We start from the raw sequence: 19779 nt of genomic DNA, 5'->3' as shown, positions 1-19779 counted from the left end.
CTTTCCCCATTCCTGTATCTCTGTGAAAGGGAGGAAATTCCTCTCTCTCTCTCTCTCTCTCTTTCTCTCTCTCTCTCTTTCTTTCTTTCTTTTTGAGATGGAGTCTCACTCTGTCACCCTGGCTGGAGTGCAGTGCTCACTGCAAACTCCACCTCCTGGGTTTAAGCAATTCTCCTGCCTCAGCCTCCTGAGTAGCTGGGATTACGGGTGCCCACCACCACACCCGGCTAATTTTTGTATTAAATTTTGTATTTTCAGTAGAGATGGCGTTTCACCATGTTGTCCAGGCTGGTCTCAAACTCCTGACCTCAGGTGATCCACCTGCCTCGGCCTCCCAAAGTGCTGGGATTACAGGCATAAGCCACCACGCCTGGCCCTTCCTTTCTTACTTATCTCCCCCAGGAGCACGTCCTTCCTTCCTTCTGGCTCTAGAGTACTCTCTCTTTTCCCCTGGTTCTTTCAAAACAGATAACTGACGGCCCATTAGACCCAGAATCCCACTCAACCGAAAACAAATTCCTTTTCCCTGGAGGACACAGAGAGTTGCTTGGTCTTGTCTTCAATTTTTCCCAGTAGAGGAAAGAAAGGGTTTGCTGTTGAGTGCAGCAAAGAAAGGGAAAAGGAAACACTGACAATGCTTTCCCATATGAAAAGGGCCCACACATTTGTTACCTGCCGCAACTAAAATTGGAACCAGAGCTTCAAAGGGGAAGTTCTGGGAGGTTTGACCATAGAGAATGGAGACTGGTCACTGCCAGGGGTCGAGGGAGTCAACCTGGCATGGACAGTGAACAGAGGTCAGTCCTGGAGTCACATGCAAGCCAGACACCTGCACTGTGGTCCGAGGCCACTGGAGCTTGGCAAAGCGGCTGCCCTTTACTTGGATGAACTCAAGTTTTACAGTTGTTCAGGCAGCCAAGGGGTCCACGCCTCTTAGAGGAAGTCTTGGATCTCTGTGACCAAGCACTGTTTTTGTTTTTTCTTTGTTTGTTTGTTTTTGTTAACGATGGGGCCCTCTGTCTGTGCCTCCTGGTATTGCACCATCTTCAGGAGAGACTGAAACTCTTTTCGGCAGTGCTGTTCTCCGCCATGTTTCCTTACTCATTCTCCTAGTGAACTTGTATTCACCCTCCAATGCCCACATCAGATGGTCCTCCTCCATTGTGCTTCTTGGCATCTCATACGCTCACTCCTGTTGTTGCCTCTGAACTTTATGCCTCTGGTTTTTGTTTTTTTTTTTTTTTTTTTTTTTTTTAAACCACGAATCATTGTTTATTCTTTCTTCTTGAGTGGGCAGTGAGCGTCTCAGGAATGGAGTCCACAGCTTTTCTTAGGTTATGCTCTATGACCTTTAAACATTTTTGATCATAGTAACTATTTTTTAACTGTTTAAATTACTAGATGTACTTTATAAACCTGAGGTTTAATGACAGTTTGGAATTAAGGCAGGAACGTGAAGCCGAATGTATTTCACTAAACTCTCCCAGGGGTTCCTATGGAGTCCCGTGTTTCCCCCACGCAGCTCTTAACCCATACTGTTCTGTAATTGCCTGTTTGTTTCTCTGTATCCTCTGACAGGCTGCGAGCACAGGGACCACGCTGATTTTACAAACATAACCACAGTGTATGCCAGTGCCTGGCATACAGTTAGGTGCGCAATACATGTGTACTGAATTACAATGGATTACACTGGGAGGTCTCCTGGGGCAGAGGATAGAGCTTGGCTCTTCAGAGTCTAGGTACCAAAATCTTCTCCACTCACCCTATCCTTCTATGGGGCTGCTATAAAATCATAATGAGCATAATAAGAACACACCAATGTCAAGCGCCAGCATGCCAGCACCGTTATTTAGTATTTCCTATTTCCAAGCACTGGGCTAGGCTCTGTGTGCATTATTTCATTCGCTCCTCACAACAGCCATGCAACACAATTTTGTGATTGTTTGTACAAAGAATGCTCAATCTGAGGCTTACTTCAGTTTCTTGCCCACTGCCACTCAGCCAAGTAAGTGTTAAAGGTAGGATGAGAGCCCGTATCTGTCATGAAGAGTGTTGTAGGCAACTACAAGGCAAGTTTAATGAATGACATCAAGAGAAAACAATTGCCAGAAGAATTTAAATCCTACTTTTTTTAAGAGGCGGGGTTTCACTATGTTGCCCAGGCTGGAGTGTATGCAGTGGCTATTCACAGGCATGATCATAGTGTTTTGCAGCCTCAAACTCCTGGGATCAAACGAAAACGCTTACTTTTTCATAACATTGCTGCTCTGCTAATACCATATATCTCCTCCTTTGTCACCTCCTCATTGTTTGCTCCCCCAGAAGACAAGTTATTTTTTCAGCATCATCTTGGGAGTATTTGAGTTGATTCTGGGTTAGCTGTAATCAACACAAAGTAACAATTTGGGTTCATTCCAAAGTCAGTTGTGAATTTAGAAACTTTCCCAAGTGAGTTTTATATAAGTAAAGACAGAAACATTGTCCCTCACATGGGTCCAGGCTGCTCATAATAAAAAACGGATTGAAAAGCTAGTCATCTGGATATAAATCCCAAACGTCAGGCATGGTACACCCAAGTTAGTTTGCATAATACAGAAAGGGGGACCCTTGCTTGGCATAGGCCCATTTTGAGAGGCAATGTGATGATTAGGACCAATCTCTAGCACAAAGCTCCCCAGGTTCAAATCTGCCTCTGCCAATCACACTGTGCAAATTTGACCAACTTATTCATTATCTATTTCATTTGCCTCATCCTAACATAGAATTAAAACTATTCCCAAGCTTGTAGGGTTCTTGTGAACATCAAATGGGTGAGTATATGCAAAGTATAATACTAAAACAGTATCTGGCACATAATAAGGGCTATAATTATATTGGCAAAAGAAAGAACTTTACTGTCCCTTCCACATCACCACAGCTCAACCTCCTGTCTCCATTAATCCCAGAATCGTAAAGCCCCTGACTAGGGCTTTTGTCCAGAGGATTAAGACAGTGAGTAGGCTGGAATTAGCAACAAGTCAATTTTCCTTTGAATTGCCAGGGCTGGACTACCACCCACTTTGTTGTTTCTTCCCATTTTCTGAGCATCACAAAATGTAATATTCATGTGTCAAGGGATCCAGGATTATATTTTAAGATTTTATGGCCTCTTTGTAAAGCTACCTTTTCAATTTTAGAGGAGGCAGTTTTATGACTCCCTTTGATAACCACTTAACTATTAAGACCCAAACAAAGAAGAGGAATGGTCAAAGAATATCAGGTACTTCCAGCCAGCTAGAGTCTCACTTCTTGAACATTATTCAAATTAGCTCCAGGACTCATAATTCTATGTTTTCATTTATTGCTGCAGTAAAGTAAATGGTTCTTTTATCCAAATGTTATTTCCTGGCTATTAATTCAGTAGTTATTTTGGATTGTGGCACTCCTCTTTGATTTAGGGATATGACACCTTATAAATATTTAAAAGTTGAAGACTGACACTTGGAGAAATTGACTTTGATTTGTTTTGTTAATATCTTATGGCTAGAGTAATTATAGGTTTGGAAGATGCAATCTCATTTTCTGTTTACTGGAAGCAACAGGGAGCACTGTGTCTCTATAACAAGGAATTTGTCAATGGAAGGCTATTCCCAAATCTTTTGCAGACCAGAGCTCTATGCTTGTCTGCTCAAGATACATGCTGCCTGTTACTCTTCATAGTTTTCTCCAGAACCTGCTCTTGAACCCAGAAATGTGGGGATGAAAACTACCCAGACTTCTCAAAATAGCTGAAAATGGTCATTCCTGAAAGGCTTGGAACTTACTTTCATCTACACGTGCCAGCAAGGGTTTATGGCAGGGCTCAGCGTGATCTACAGACCGGTATGATTTAACCACAGATCAATCAACCTATTAGGGGAAAAAAAGACAAGGTCAATAAGGATGGGTCTTGGTGAACCAGAGGTCATTTTACATTTTCAACCTAATGTTCTTATTTCCTTTCCATTAACATTTCATAATGAAAAAAATTCCTATATTCTTTAATTTTTAAGATAATTAAGTGAATTTAGTGCCTTTGAAAGGTAGAGGATTTATAATGGTATCAGGGAATACACTATTAATAATCTACAAGACGGGGGCCACCTGGAGTGGAGCAGTGCTGCCTCTATCACCATTTCTGCTTCTTTGGAAACAAGGTTCAAACTGTAACAAGGTTCAGCCTCCTTTGCCAATTCAGAACCAAACTTTTCTCCTGAGACCAGAAAGATTTGTGTCTTTTGGGATGAGACCTCTATCTCTTGAAAAGTGTTTTTTCACTAACATTTGATTTTGAGTTGGAACAAATTACAGCAAGCACAGATATTTCTGAGATCTTGGTATTCTCTATTTACAAACCCTCAAACACATGATAGGAGTAAAGAATTGTTCTGGAGCTTCTCTAAGAAAAACAAACAAACAAACAAACATGGCATCTGCCTCTAAGATTGTTACAGCCTAATAACTGGCAAACGTGAACCCACAGGGGCACAGAATAAGAGAAAGAGATTTACATGCCTGCAGCCAGGCCTGTGTACATAGAAACAAAGGGCCTACAGACTAAAGGCTGGCTTCCTTCTGAGTTCTCCAAGCTGACCATCCTAGGTATCATTTACTAAAGATAACTTCATTGATTTTTGGATAAAGATGATAGATCAACTACACCCATTTTCTTTTGTTGTCTCCCCATGCACTACTAAAACAAAAATAAAGGTGTTTTTTTAATGCATAAATTCTCAAAGCCAAAGAAATTGGGAAGGGACTTAACAGTGACAAAATTTTGGACGCTGGAAAACAGATGGATGAATAGGAAGTAATTAGCAAACTCAAGACAGCCAAAATAACCTAGCAATAGGAAAAGCTGAGAGGCAAGCAGATTTATACCATAGACTCCTCCCCACAAATAGCTCAGGAATTGACTAATTAAGTACCTTTGGAAGTGCAAATGAAGATGGGCTTATAAACAGGAAAACAGAGAGTCTTAAGAAGCAGTTAGAGCCCCAGATCCTTTGTTCTACTCCCCACTCCATAAAGACTAGAGGCTTGTCGTCTGGAGAGAATATAATCGTGGGTCTTTGGGTTACGGGATTGTCAGTGCAGAGCATGAGGGTGGGTGTGCAGGGTGAAAACAGGAGGACTGAATGAACAGGAGACCAATGCTGAGACTCCTCCTCCAACCTGCTTCCCCACTAGGCTCCAGCCAGAAGACTCTTCTCTGGGGATTCTGAGTAGCTAAAGAGTAAAGACACAAAGACGCTGACATTTGGTGGCTTCCCCAGGTCAGACACATTCCCCCTACAGAGAAGCCCCCAGAAGCTCCAATAGAAACTTTTAGAGCCCCACTTTTACACAGGAGTGGAAAACTAAAGATTACCAGGCCACTGAGGAAAACCTCTAATATTTCTAAAGCCTCTAATGTATTAAAATAATTTATTGAAGTTGGCTGATGAAGAAAGAGATGAAACCATTGATTGATCAATAGAACAAAGATGTGGTATATGCATACAATGGAATATTATTCAGTTTTTTAAAAAAAGAAAACCTGTCATATGCTTTAACATGGATAAACTTTGAGGACATTATGCTAAGTCAAATAAGCCAATGACCAAAAAGACAAATATTGCATGATTCTACTTGTATGAAGTAGAGTAATCAAACTCATAGAAACAGAAAGAATGGTGGTTGCCAGTAGCTGGGAGGAGGAGGAAATGGGGAGTTGTTTAATAGGTATGGAGTTACAGCCATGCAAGATGAAAAAGTTCTAGAGATCTGTTGTTTGACAATGTGCATATAGTTAACAATACTGTACTGTACACAGTACAGTATTTGTACCACAATTTTAAAAAAGAGACTAAAACAAAATACAGAGAGTGAAGCAAATTATAAGAGGAGAAGAAAATGACAAATAGAATTGTCATTCACATCCTCAGGCAGGTAAGAGAAAATATTGTATCTGTGAAATAAAATTAGGGTGCTATTAAAATTATATAAAAAGGAATATCCAGACAACAAAAGAAGAGTTCTTAGAATGAAAACCGTGGTATTAAAATCTCAACAGTAAGAAGAAATTTCCTAGAAAACAGAGCAAAAAGGAAAAGAAATAAAACATATGAGAAATGAAAAGCATGAAAGAAAAAGAAAATTAAAACTAAAAGAAAAGAGAAAGGAAAGAAAGAAAGAAGAAAGAAGAGAAAAGAAGAGAAGAGAAAAGAAAAGAAAGACAAACCAGTCCAAAGATCAAGTTAAGAGAATTCCAGAAAAATAAAAGAGAAGAAGAAATCTTCAAAGAGCTTATTTTAAAATGTTTTTCTAGAATTAAAAGACATGGCCGGGCGCGGTGGCTCAAGCCTGTAATCCCAGCACTTTGGGAGGCCGAGGCGGGCGGATCACGAGGTCAGGAGATCGAGACCATCCTGGCTAACATGGTGAAACCCCGTCTCTACTAAAAATACAAAAAAACTAGCCGGGCGTGGTGGCGGGCGCCTGTAGTCCCAGCTACTCGGAGGCTGAGGCAGGAGAATGGCCTGAACCTGGGAGGCGGAGCTTGCAGTGAGCCGAGATCGCGCCACTGCACTCCAGCCTGGGTGACACAGCGCGAGACTCCGTCTAAAAAAAAAAAAAAAAAAAAAAAAAAAAAAAAAAAGAATTAAAAGACATAATTTTCCAATTAAGAAATGGGCTTACAACCAAACACCACATGTTCTCACTCATAGGTGGGAATCGAACAATGAAACAGTTGGTCACAGGGTGGGGAACATCACACACCGGGGTCTGTCGTGGGGTGGGGGAAGGGGGGAGGGATAGCATTAGAAGATATACCTAATGTAAATGATGAGTTAATGAGTGCAGCAAACCAATATGGCACATGTATGCATATGTGATAAACCTACATGTTGTGCACATGTACCCTAGAACTTAAAGTATAATAAATTTTTTTTAAAAAGTAAGGTTTAAAGTGACAACAAAAAATCAAAATGCGGCCGGGCGCGGTGGCTCAAGCCTGTAATCCCAGCACTTTGGGAGGCCGAGACGGGCGGATCACGAGGTCAGGAGATCGAGACCATCCTGGCTAACACAGTGAAACCCCGTCTCTACTAAAAATACAAAAAAAAAAAACTTAGCCGGGCGAGGTGGCGGGCGCCTGTAGTCCCAGCTACTCTGGAGGCTGAGGCAGGAGAATGGCGTGAACCCGGGAGGCGGAGCTTGCAGTGAGCTGAGATCCGGCCACTGCACTCCAGCCTGGGTGACAGGGAAAGACTCGGTCTTAAAACATGCCTAAAAAAAAAAAAAAAAAAATCAAAATGCAGCGGGGGATGGAATTAAGTATTGTTTTTTTCTCTCTTTTTTTGCAATCAGAATTAAGATGTCATCTTAATAATTTATTATAGCTAAAGATAAGCCTTTAAAATAATTTACTACAGCTAAAGCTAAGCCTCATGGTAACTACAAAGCAAAAACCTGTAATAGATACACTGGGGGAAAAAAAGAAAGAAAGAAAGAAAAAGGCTTACAAAGTGCCTAGGATAATAAATGGAAATAAACTCACACCAAGGCACATTTCCATGACATTTCAGAACTCTTGAAGCAAAAAAATTCTACACAAACTGGGTAGGAGGGTGAGTTATTTTCAAAGTATAATAGCCCAGAATAGCTTCTGACTGCTCAAAAGATCAAAGAGCAATGCCTTTAACATTCTAATAGAATGATTTCCAACCTAGAAATCTTACCTAGACAAACTGTTAATGAAATGTGACAGTAATACAAAAACATTTCAGACTGCAAGGCCTCACAAATCTACCTCATACCTTTTCTTGGGAATCTGTTAGAGGATGTGTCTCACCAAAATGAGAGGAGAAACCAAGAAAGAGAAAGATGTGGGCTAGAGAAACAAAAGAGAGAGAGAAAGACATCCCCATAATTATGGTGAAGGAGTGTCCTAGGATGAAAACTACATATCAGACATAGAAGATAGTTGGTCTAGATTCGAGAAATGCAGGAAGTTCCAGGAGTAATTTATTCGTGAAACTGATGGAATGCCCAAAGCGTATGAACATTTTGAGAGGAGACTTAGACAACTGGTAGAGAGTTTTGGGGTTGAATTAATTACAAGTACATGGAAAACTAAGCTCCACCTATGGAGGAGCATAGAGTTGGGAAGGAAGGATTAATGATGTGTTTTCTGGAATGCTTAGAGCAGCCAGAGTTGGACTGAATCTCTTAGCCAAAGTAAGTAGCTCCAGGGCATAAATTACTGTCAGGGTAATTTAAACTCAGTGAATAGATAGGAATATAAATACAGAATGGTCTCTGATAACCTGAAAATATAAAAGTGACTCCCTTACCAAGAGTGGATCCAAAGAATATGGTAAAGCCAATGAAATCACCATACAAATGATTTCCCAAGATTTTCTTTTTCTCCTTTTCAGGCTCGTTTGTGGGACAGCTGATTGACAGTTGCCTAACATGGGTGTTTTGAAAACCTTGAATATGTATGACCAGTATTATAATTATGTTGTATGTTTATATAGAATGAAGCTAAACAAGACAGCAAAATTGATCTCCTCAGTGAAATTGATCTCCTCAGTGAAACATATGCTTATGCTAAACCTCCAGATATCTCTATTTTATTAAGGCAACATATTTCCCACCAGAGATGTACTGTCTGATCCTTTCAGTCATTATGAATATACAGAACACGTGTGTAACAAAGAACACTTGCAAGCTACAGGATATAAGGATAGAAGAAACAAGGCAAAGTGGTGTATTCCCATCTCCTTCTCCTGAATAGCATCAATTAAAATTCACAGCTGCTGGCTGCCCAGATGTTTCTTGCATTTAGTGCTCTGTAATATGCATCAGAATATATTGTATGACCACGGTTTCCATAAACTTGACAGTGCTGTATTCTGAATTCTGCAGACTAGATCCAGTGTGTGTATTTTATCTTCAGATTAGTTTCCCTCCCGCCCCCTGTCCCCCGCCCCTCTGCCCCCACCTTCATTTGCTTGGGGCATTTGCAGTTCAGAAACAAAGACATTTACAGCTCAGAGTTTAGCTGTATCAGGGTGTAAGTGCAGGTCAGGCCTGATTTATGTGGCACTTCTGATAAGCAAGGGAGGAGAGCAGGATGGGGGTTTAGGAAAGCTGGTGAACTTGGCTTGACTTATGTCTTTTGCTTTTGTAGGCAGCCAACATCCCTCTGGTGTCAGAACTTGCCATCGATGACATTCATTTTGATGACTTTTCTCTTGATGTTGATGCCATGATCACAGCTGCTCTCCGGATGTTCATGGAGCTGGGGATGGTACAGAAATTTAAAATTGACTATGAGGTAAGATGTCTGTCTTGGGTGATCCAAGCAGTTCACCTGGGACAACGTGTTAGGCACTCTGAACCACCAGTTTCCCAAATACAAAATGGGGATGATAATCCCTGCCCTGCACACCTCATAGGATTACTGTAGGAACCAGAAGAGATGTTTGTGGAAGGCCTGTGATCATTGAGGGTTACTCAGACATAAGGCACCTTTGAGATAAGGGTCCACTGGAATCACTTGCAACTGCCTGACGCACCCTCTCCCTCCCATTTCAGACACTGTGTAGGTGGCTTTTAACAGTGAGGAAAAACTATCGGATGGTTCTGTACCACAACTGGAGACATGCCTTCAACGTGTGTCAGCTGATGTTCGCGATGTTAACCGTAAGTGTGCTTAGCGATGGTGGAAGATCATTTCTCATTCACAGGAACTAGCAGGCCTTCTCCTTTACGTTTCCATTTCTCTGAAAAATTACCATGTGATCATTTTATGTTGGAACTTACCTGCCCTTGTTATGAAAGTATATATGTGCCAGCAATTTCTGAGCTTGAAAGCTATAACATCGTTGACCCCTTGAAGCCAGTGTAGCCTTGGAATGATTACTTGAGCTTCTCTTCAGTATTTTTTCTGGGTAAACTGGTTCTTTTACAAAAGAAATGCTCAGATTTTTAAAGTAATCTTTTTGTAGAGGAAATGTAGATGAGTAACAGAACAAAGAGATCACTGGATATGACTCTTGGCTGTTGGAAAGCCAGTAGGGAGGTGTGAACATCACCCACAGGAATATGGAAATCCTGAGAGGATGCCTATTTGAGAGAATGCCCAGGGAGGCCAAGGGGAAAAGAGGGGTAGGAGTGCGCGCTCTGCAGGTTTAGGGCCTACTTGCCTTAAAATCTCCGTCCCACCGGGTTTTAACCCAGTGATGGTGGCCAGTCTGTTTCACGGAGATACCTAACACAGCTGGGCAGAGGTAAGCCTTGGAATTTAATCTGAAAGCAAATGTTTGTGGCAAAGATTGAAACAAATCCTCTATTTACTTCTTTTGGCAAGAAATAAGGCTTGTTTTGGCACAATTTCTACTACATTGTTATGCTATCAAGTAAAATGTTCTCTGGCTTAAATATGTTGGTTTCTTTGGTCTCATAGTTATATATACACACGTGTATGTACATACCTGTGGGTGTGTGTAAACAAATTGCCATACCAAAAAAGAGAACGTGAGTCTTGGATTCTTCCAACATAAAGCAAATACCTTATATTTTTGCAGCCAGACTAAAATTTAAACAGAAAATCAGAGCGCCAAATGAAATGCATTTTCCTTTGGTCCAAATGAACAAAGATGATTCTGTTCTGATTCTTCCTCACAAAAAAAAAAAAAAAAAAAAAAAATCTCTGCCTCATTTTCTGCCTATTAAAATTTTACTCATCCTTTAAGGCATTGATCTAATGCCAGTTTTTCTACAAAAGTCTTCCCCTTTCTCCCAAATCATCAATAATTACTTCTTTCCCTGTACTGTATCTAGTACAACACATCTTTCTTGCTACTGTGTATTTTAAGTTACAAATCTGTCATCCTTCTATAGAGTAAGGTGCTGAGGGAAGAGATCATTTCTTGTTCTTTCAACAACATCTACTTATTTGCTCAACCACCATTTACTGAGGGTCGCACCAGCGCCTTGCACTCTGTCATGTACTTGGTGGGTTTTCAAAAAATGTATGTTGAATTGACATGAGCTGAAATGTGCATCTGGCATAAGAAGATGGGGCCAGAATGTCTTTTGTACTAGGGACTTGTGCTTTGGGTCCTCGACTGCTTAAGAAACAGGCAGACTGGCCTGGGAAAACTGGACTGGTTCCATTCTTCTGTTACATCCACCATCAGAGGAGTGAGCCAGTCAAGTGAGAAAGGAAGATGCTTTGAACCATGAGGCTTAATGGCTCAAGTGACAACCATTGCTTGGGGAAAAAAAAAAATCTTCATTTTGTTTTTCCATAGCATACCTCAGTAAACAAGGTATAATTTTTTTGTGTACAGAGTTCATGTGTCTGGCCCACAGAGGACAGTCAATAAAAAACTTCTTACCCCTTTATTTTGGAAAACCTATGGATTTATGCTGAATTGCCAAAATAAGTAAGCAGGAACCCTGTTCAGTGAAGGGAAAAGAAATGGCTGTGACATTTTTGAGTTAGAAATGTCAAAGACAGAGACAGATTTTTATGACAAGCCTTAAAATAGTTGGAATAGGGGAAACTGGCAAGAGCACCAGGGTCACAGTGGACACTTAGGAGCAAAAGGAAATATATACCCAGTTTTCTGCAGTGGGTACTTCCATTATATGGACAATTTTGATCCTTTCCAAGAAATTGAAGAAAATAGAATTCTTAACTATGTCACCACAATAGGGATGCTCATATCATCAGATTATTTCCAGGGTGCAATTGTTTTTGCAAGTATGATCAGCAATCTTGAAGAGCAGCATTGTTGGAGAAGGCTTAGGTTTTGTTTTTTTGCATTCATGCTAACACAGAAAGAGGAGACTTCATTGTTAAATTTCTCTAAGGAGGGGGGGTGGAGGAGATCACAAAACAGAAACATGACTTCAGAAAGAATACGTTATTTTGGTCTCTTTCACATTGTATTGAGTAGCCACATCTGGAAAATATAGTATTTTCTGCTCATTAAATTTTGTTGAACTTAACCAAGGGTTACAGTCAGTTAAAAGTGTCAACATTTGTTTTTCTCTAGCATAAGTTATCTTCTACAAACTTGACTTTGGTCAATCCGGTTAATCAGAAATTTTTAATTAAGAAAATAATTACAGAAGGAACAAAGACTACTCAATCAGTGTAGCTAAAAATAAATTTAACTCACTCATCAATTCTCATCTCTGGAATGTGACCTTGGCCTATGGTAAAATGATGCCCCATTTCTTTCCACCAATGGACACTCATGTTTTGGGCACTCCTGAAGACTCTGAAAGCCTTTCAATGTTTTGATCTTATCAGTGATTAAATTTCCATTCCAGGGATCTCATATTTCCTGTCAGTGGGTTGTATTAGAACCAAAATTCTCTATTAATCTAGGGGGGAAAAAAAGAAAGAAAAGAAATTCACCATATACCAACCATTGGATACAGCCTAGTTAATGTCATAAGGCTAAGTGCTGAGGCTTCCTCTAGATGGCGCTCCAAGGCAAAGTTTCCCAGCTGGTTTCCAGAAAAGAGGGGGAAAAAAACCTTACCAACCTTCCTTGAAAGTGCTTCTTTTCTTCTAGCACTGAGGTACACACCCCACCACAAAATAAATGTTTTTCCTAAAAGAGATAGCAACAAAACCAGTCTGACGGAAAAAAGCCTCTCCCATCAGGATGAGCCTGTTTTGTGACTGCCACCTTGCATACCATGCTGTTAACGTGAATCATAGTGTTCTCCGTGTGACCTTAAATCTGTGATTGTGTATTTTTCCAAGCCCATTGTCTTTGGGAATGGGGAGATGCATAGTTCTGTGTCACTGCTGAACAAATTTTGGCACCACGTACAACAGGACGAGCAAATTATAAATATATGCCCCAGCTTCCTAACCTTTAACCCTAAAATCACTTCATGGGTGGAAAATAAACCTATTGACTCAGCATTGTGTTTTGCGAAAGTATTCAGGTTCGTGTCTAGGTAACAAAGCGGTTTTGTTCCTTTAGATATTCAAAAGAAAAAAAGAACTACTCTGTAGGACAGGCAAATGATATAAAATGAAGAGCATTTTGTTCACTGGGAACCCTGTTAATAACTTATTAATTTGTTCCATGCCTCTGGTCTGAAATTTCACATTTATAAATTTGAAAGCTTCAATGTTATTCTTTGCTTTTAAAGAGATATTTAGGTAGTTAAAATTTCCCAAATACTTTGAATTCCTCCAACAAATACAGTACGTAGTAACAGTTACTATTTGTGGTTAAAATGAGGAAGAAAACCTGCAGATCAGTGATCATCATATAAATTGTCTTTACTAACAGGAGTTTATAGAACAAATATTCCATCATGCACATACGTAATAAATAAATTATAACTATAAATACATGATGAAAGATGATGGACATATTTCTTAAATTCACGATGTAGACTAGATATAGGAAATGACTCTGCTTTTGTTTGTGTTCTGTAAAATAAAAGGCATGTAGTGGTGCCAAGGTTGCAGAGACATTTTTTTCGGTTTTATAAATGATGTATGAGCTCTGACAGATTTTCCAAGGGGAAAAAAAAGATTTCTCTAAGAGTCAGTATTCTTTACTATCCCATAAATGTACTCATTAGCACTTTGGGCCATGCCCTGCATCCTGTAGGATATCAATAAAGATTAATTGAATGAGTGAATTTAGTTTAGGGTAATATTATTCAAGGAACCATGCTGCTCAGTGTCCAGTTAAAAAAAGCTATAAAATGATGAACAACTATCATTGCTTGAAATCTTGTTCTTTCTTCATATCACACTAAGGTTCAGCTAGGGTTCATATAGAATATTATGATCTTGCAGAATTCACTGGATATGAAAAGAGAAGAGCACATGATCACATTAAAATTTATGGTGGTGCTGGCAGCGTGGCGCTGGTGGGGAATTGCAGTTAAACACTAATAATAACCAAGTATCACAGCAAACACATCGACACCCCCTGACATTTACTGGGGGCTTCTTAAATCTTAATGTGGAGGTAGCATGTTTAAATCCATATTTGTGTTGTCAACAAGGTTATTTTCAGAGATAAGCCAAACCATTTTATTGATAATTCAAACTAGAGAGCAGAAGGGATGTTTAGGGAGAAAATCCATCCTATTCACCAGCTTGAGGCTAATGTTCTGTCCTCTGACTGCAGTTTCCAGGAAAGTCCTTGATTTTAGAGGTAGAAAATTCCTTCTGGAAGATCTTAGAAGCACAGCTGAAACTCCTCCCTCCCTGTCCAAGAAATACAGAACCAATTGAAATTTTAAATAAAATATTTTTACTCAATAATCAGAATCCTACTCTCAACAGAAATTGAATTCCTTTGTAGATTGTAACACTGGAAGTTACAAAGAGAGAGATCTAGATGTTTTGTTCTGTAAATGACTAAAATAAAGTAATAAACAGTAATCATATTTGTAATCATCAAATATTGTTACATTGCATTTTCTTATCAATAAAAGTAGTAACTTGTTATATTTACTTTAAAATAAATGGCAGCATTATCGTAATAATATAATAAAATCTACATGATAGAACAAGCAACTCTTTAATCTTCAGGCAGATGTAATCTACAAGATGGCAAATTTTTAATTTAGAAAAGGAGTAATTTTTAAATGTTTTTGCAGAATATCAGCACCAGACACAATAAATTAACTATGGGGCTAATCAATTTGAATACTATGTTTAAATTACATTTAAGACTCCTGTCTTTTAATCATTTAAAAAAGGTTTCTATTTTTATTCTCTCTGACTACATCTCAGAGCCCCAATTAGGCACTCTATGCTTCCAGCTGACATTCCCTTTATCCACATTTATTTTATAAAAGAAAAAAGGCAAAGCTGCACATAATTAAGAACCTGGTGTGCTAATAACCAAACATACAATTGGGCAGAAGGATAATCCAATCCATTTCCTCTCACAGGAGAGTAACCTCCATAACTCACTTTAAGCGCTGCCATTCATGAGTTATGGGTCATTCCGTTTCTAGTGAAAATAAATTCTCCCGCACCGTCAGCCAGAGCTGGGTATTTTTCTTAGGACATGTAAATTGTAAAAGTGTATGAACATAATCATGTCCGACATTACAGGGAAAGTATAACCTCTTGCTCATGGACACAGGCTTATACGTAAATGTATGTAGTTTCGAGGCTGGGTCTGCCTAGTTACAATATAGGATTTTTGATTAAAGTAAATTTATTCTTGAGATTTTTATGATGTTGGTAAACTGCTTAATCTGTCGGTTTGTGTTTTATGACGCCAGCCAAATCCTCCAGGTCAGGGAGACTCAGCAGCAGAGCCACCGTCATTTATCACAGCCTCCATTTTCCACGGTGTATGATTTCCTAGTGGCACTTTCTTGGGACTGAAACCTGGCACCTAAGGGTGTTAAGTTGGGAGCTAAAAAAGTTTTAATTTTTCGTGGGTCTCATGTTTAGTTTTGGTTCAATTATGGCTAATAAAAATTGGGGTAAGCTTTGAAGAAGCCTCAAATTCTTGAAATTCACCAACCTGGGCTCTGTGGCATTTTGAGAGATCTGTCTTTCTACACAATTAATGTGCACCAAGTGATCTGCTTCATTTTCTATGGTCATAAACCATATGTTATATGCAGTTCACTGGTAATTTATCAGAAATAAAATATAAATTATATTTTTAAACATGGACAAAACATGCCGTCCTTGTCCTCAAAAAAACATCGTAAAGCACAAGCATTGTTAGGGTTGAAAGCTAAGTCCTTCAGAATCTGATACTCTTTTTCTTTTGGTTCTTTTTAAAATGCATTATATGTGCTATACATACAGCTGTGTTTATTTATTATCTTTTGATGTAGAAACCTCAACTTTCTCAAGTCTTATTATTTAGTTGAAAATTTCTTTATACTATTTGAATATCTTTTTGTACATTTTATCAAAATAAGAGAGCAGAAATATATTGAGCAAATTTTATTTGACCACATTAGGACTTCCTGAGAATGAAATAAAGAGTGTTGACGGATACCAGAGGTTTGCTTTGAAATACTCTAGCAAACAAACAAAACAAACACACGCTGCATGTGAAGAGACAGATGAAACAAGTCACAAAACCTGGATTCCTGCTGAAGTTAGTCTATGACTGCATTGGGTTCATTATATTAATAGCATTCTATTTTTTGTATGTTTTTAACTCTCCAAAATAAAGAATTGGAAAATTATGCTAAATAGGTTAAAAATTAAGCCTTAGAAGTGGTTATAAATGTAATAGAATATAATAATAAAGTTATATATGAATTAATTCAATTTTTAAATGTATGCATCAAACATCTACGCAACATATATAATTGTACCAGACTGTGTTGCCTGTCTGAGACTTACATGGACAAGCACTTGCAACCTTAGTTGAGGCTAAGGGTCAACATATTCCCAAAACATGACTAAGGTTTTATGATTTGATAGTAAGTGCCTTCAGAAGCTTCTGGTTGGGAAAGAAAGTCAATTATATATAGACTGTAAGGTCTTTCCAACTCTGAGCTTGGTAAAGAAAAGATCATTTAGGCCTGAATCAATATTTGGTTAATGCCAGGGCAATATTTGGCTGCATTCATCTTGAACAGAAAGAGAAGCAAATTCAATCAAAACTATCCCGTTCCCATGGATAATTAGACAACCTGCAACTGGCTTGTTGCATTGTGTACTCTGGTAAAGGAGACATGTGAGCGTGTTGGTCCTGGATGGTGATTCCCTATCAGCTGGAAAGGTTCTGGTCTCTGGACCTCAAAATGGGGCTGAGGTGCTCCCTTTTCTGCTCAGCAGACCCAAATATTGGTAGACAAACATTACTGTAAATGCCAAGGGAGTATGACCACTAAATCTAGATGCTGTAGTTTGCTCAGTAGGGATTTTTTCCCTTCCATTGAAGTTTGTGGTTGCATACCTGTTCTCCCCCTGATGCTTTCATCACATACTGTCTCTGATTGGCAAAGGTAAGATCCTTTTTTAAAAAGAAGGTATGCTGCGACAGCCAGTAGTATAAATACTCATAAGCACTCCTAGTAAGCATTGAAATCTGCTTCCACTCCAAAGCTTGAGACAGTCCTCTGCTCAATATTATTGCCTTGAAGCATATGGAACAGTTTGATACCTATCAGGCTGCCCCTAGGATCTATACGTTGAGTGGTTGCCATTCCATCACAAAGCAAATAAAATAGGGTCTCAAAAAGAAGCATACTGTGCTTGCTGTCCATGCACACGGAGCCCTAACATTGCCTTAACAATTCTCTGATCACCGTGATCCACCCATGACTGGTATATGTGCTGAACTAGGGGGTGATTGAAGGCACCCTTCTTATAGAACCATCAGCCTCCATTAGGAGATATAAGTTTCACAAGCAGACTCTTCATGTTAAGGATGACTCAGCAAAGCTGGACCAGCCATCAGCATTGCAAATTGGGGCTTTTTTTTTTTTTTTTCTTAAAATGATATGAATATCTTGTTTGTGACATTTACAATGAAACCCTCAAAGAGCAATTTTTGGCTGAAATAAATTTGATTTTAATAATGTACCAAAGACTCCAGACAGTGACCCTGCAACACTCTATGTACCAGAAATTTAAAAATACCAGAAATTAAATGCTTCTTCTATAAATACTGCCTTTCTCCCCAAGCTCATAAGGCCTTAAAATTCAAGCCATCTATAGATCAGCGAAGGCACGATGACACAGATTAGGAATATGGTGTGCAGATTCTTCTAGAGGAGGCACTTCCTTGAGAAACCATGTCTTTCAATACCCTTGGAATTGTCTGAGCCGTACTTTTTCCTCTTCTGTCCAAAAGAGTGAGAAAGATGAAGAAGAGGAAGAAAGACTCCAAAACCTATCATATTGTCCCTCAACCTTAGCCAATTCACTGAGGGCTCTGCTGCAGTGCCTGGACATCAGAATTCATGGTGGAGCATATGGAGCCTACCATCTTCAGCTTTAGGGTGTCTGCAACCACTAGGAATTTCTAGATACCCTCTCTCTTAGTTTGCCATCTGCTAGATCTCAGAATCAACAGGATGAACTCATCAGGAAATCTCTTATCATTCAATACCTTCGATAGTTGGGTTCAAAAAGAAAGGTGAGAACAGAATTTCTGGCATCACTTTCTCCGATTGCTGAGCCAGGCCTGCACACACGGCAAGGGCGTGCAGTCCATGGTGTACCTCCTCCAGAAACCAAGCAGGAGGAGCTGGATATTTCTACCAGTTCTCTCTTCCACAAAGCACAACCAACGTTATGACAGCTTCTCTTTAGAAAAGAGTGCTCTATGGCACTGTTCTGCTGGCTCAAGAGGTAACCAGATTCTATGTGCAGCAAGGACCGGCTGTCTTTTTCACTGCTCTGTTCCTAGTGCCAGGAAATCAGTAAATAATAAATATTCGTTCAATGAATGAATGGACACTTTTCAGAGTATCAATATTTCATTTCAAGCTGGGACAGTTTGATGAAGCGTGGGTTAATTCTTGAAACAAAAAAGAATATACAAATACACATACACACATGTATAAATATAGATGTTCTTATAAACAAATGTTCTTTATGGAAATTTTAGACACAAAGGAAAAATTTTAAGCCAACTGTAATTCTACTACTGATAATATCTTGATGTACATCTTAACAGTATTTTTCTCTACATATATTTAAACATTTTATAAAGTTGAGATATTATAAACTATTGTATCTTTCTTTTCTCTCTACACCTCATTTGTAAAGCACTGTATGTTATCAAGCACATATTGATGTGACAGAGCCATATTTAAACTAAAAATGTCCAATCGCTCTGCAATATCAACCTCTTCCTACTCAAGAATGACGTCCTTCATGAAATAATGCACACACCGAGGGATTCTTTACAGCCCTGTTGTCTAACACTGTATCATCACAATAGGATTTAAAAGCTGTGCAACTGAACCCACACCTCCACTAAGGGGCTGTGTAGCACAGTGAGTAAGAACACAGACTCGGGAGCCAGGCTACCTGGGCTTTTATCCCACCTCTCTTACTGTATAGTCTCGTAACCTGGTGCCTCAATATCTTCATCTACAAAATGGGAAGATAAGAACAGTTACCTACCTCAGAGAGTTCTTGTAAGGATTAAATGAGCTAATGAATGTGAAGTATTTAGGAAAATGCCCAGCATATACTAAGCGCTATACAAGTTGTTGTTGTTGACATTATCCCAGGCCTCTTCTCAAATATACCCAGTGCTCAATACATCATAGGCACTTAATAACACTTCTTAAATTAGTAAATTGTCTATAGCACCATCTAGTGTTGACACTATGGGTGTTTTTACACCTTTTCGGAATCAACAGAGTCACAAAGTAACAGTCATTTTTCTCTGGCTATGATATTCCCCTATTCGTGTGTATCATACAGGATCAGCATTAAAATGAGAGTATATCCTGGCTGATTTAAATTTTATGTTGGCTAATGATAAAAATTACTGGGTAGTCTAGGAGACCCTGAGAATCAGTCTTACTGGCTTGAGTCTTTTGGAGTTCTAGTTATTATATGCTGTAGTAGCTGGGGTAGGCTTATCCCAGTATACATTTCAGCCCAATGAGGGAATATCACTGGAGGCCTGCTCAGAGGGCAGGCTTAAGGCTTTGCTGGAGGGGGTGCCATGGGAAATAGGTTTATATGCCCTGGCTGACTCTTTACTTAGATATATTGTATTTGCTGCTTATATTTCTAATACAAACTGTGAGGGAATA

The 19779-nt window shown here is 39.2% G+C and overlaps 1 protein-coding gene across 2 annotated transcripts in view; it reads left to right on the top strand.

Moving 5' to 3' along the window:
* The window catches only part of PDE11A (phosphodiesterase 11A), a 455368-nt gene that overhangs the window by 344447 nt on the left and 91142 nt on the right, over window positions 1-19779 (top strand). For both annotated transcript variants that reach the window (XM_031651382.1, XM_009182512.4), the window contains 2 exons: window positions 9200-9346; window positions 9607-9714. In XM_031651382.1, the coding sequence (XP_031507242.1) occupies window positions 9200-9346; window positions 9607-9714 (255 nt within the window). The remainder of the gene's footprint in view (window positions 1-9199; window positions 9347-9606; window positions 9715-19779) is intronic.

This window comes from Papio anubis, chromosome 10, assembly GCF_008728515.1.
Source record: "Papio anubis isolate 15944 chromosome 10, Panubis1.0, whole genome shotgun sequence".
In the NCBI taxonomy this organism is placed as follows: Eukaryota; Metazoa; Chordata; class Mammalia; order Primates; family Cercopithecidae; genus Papio; species Papio anubis.
Note: the sequence above shows the minus strand (reverse complement) of the source record. Positions and strands in the feature narration are given on the sequence as shown.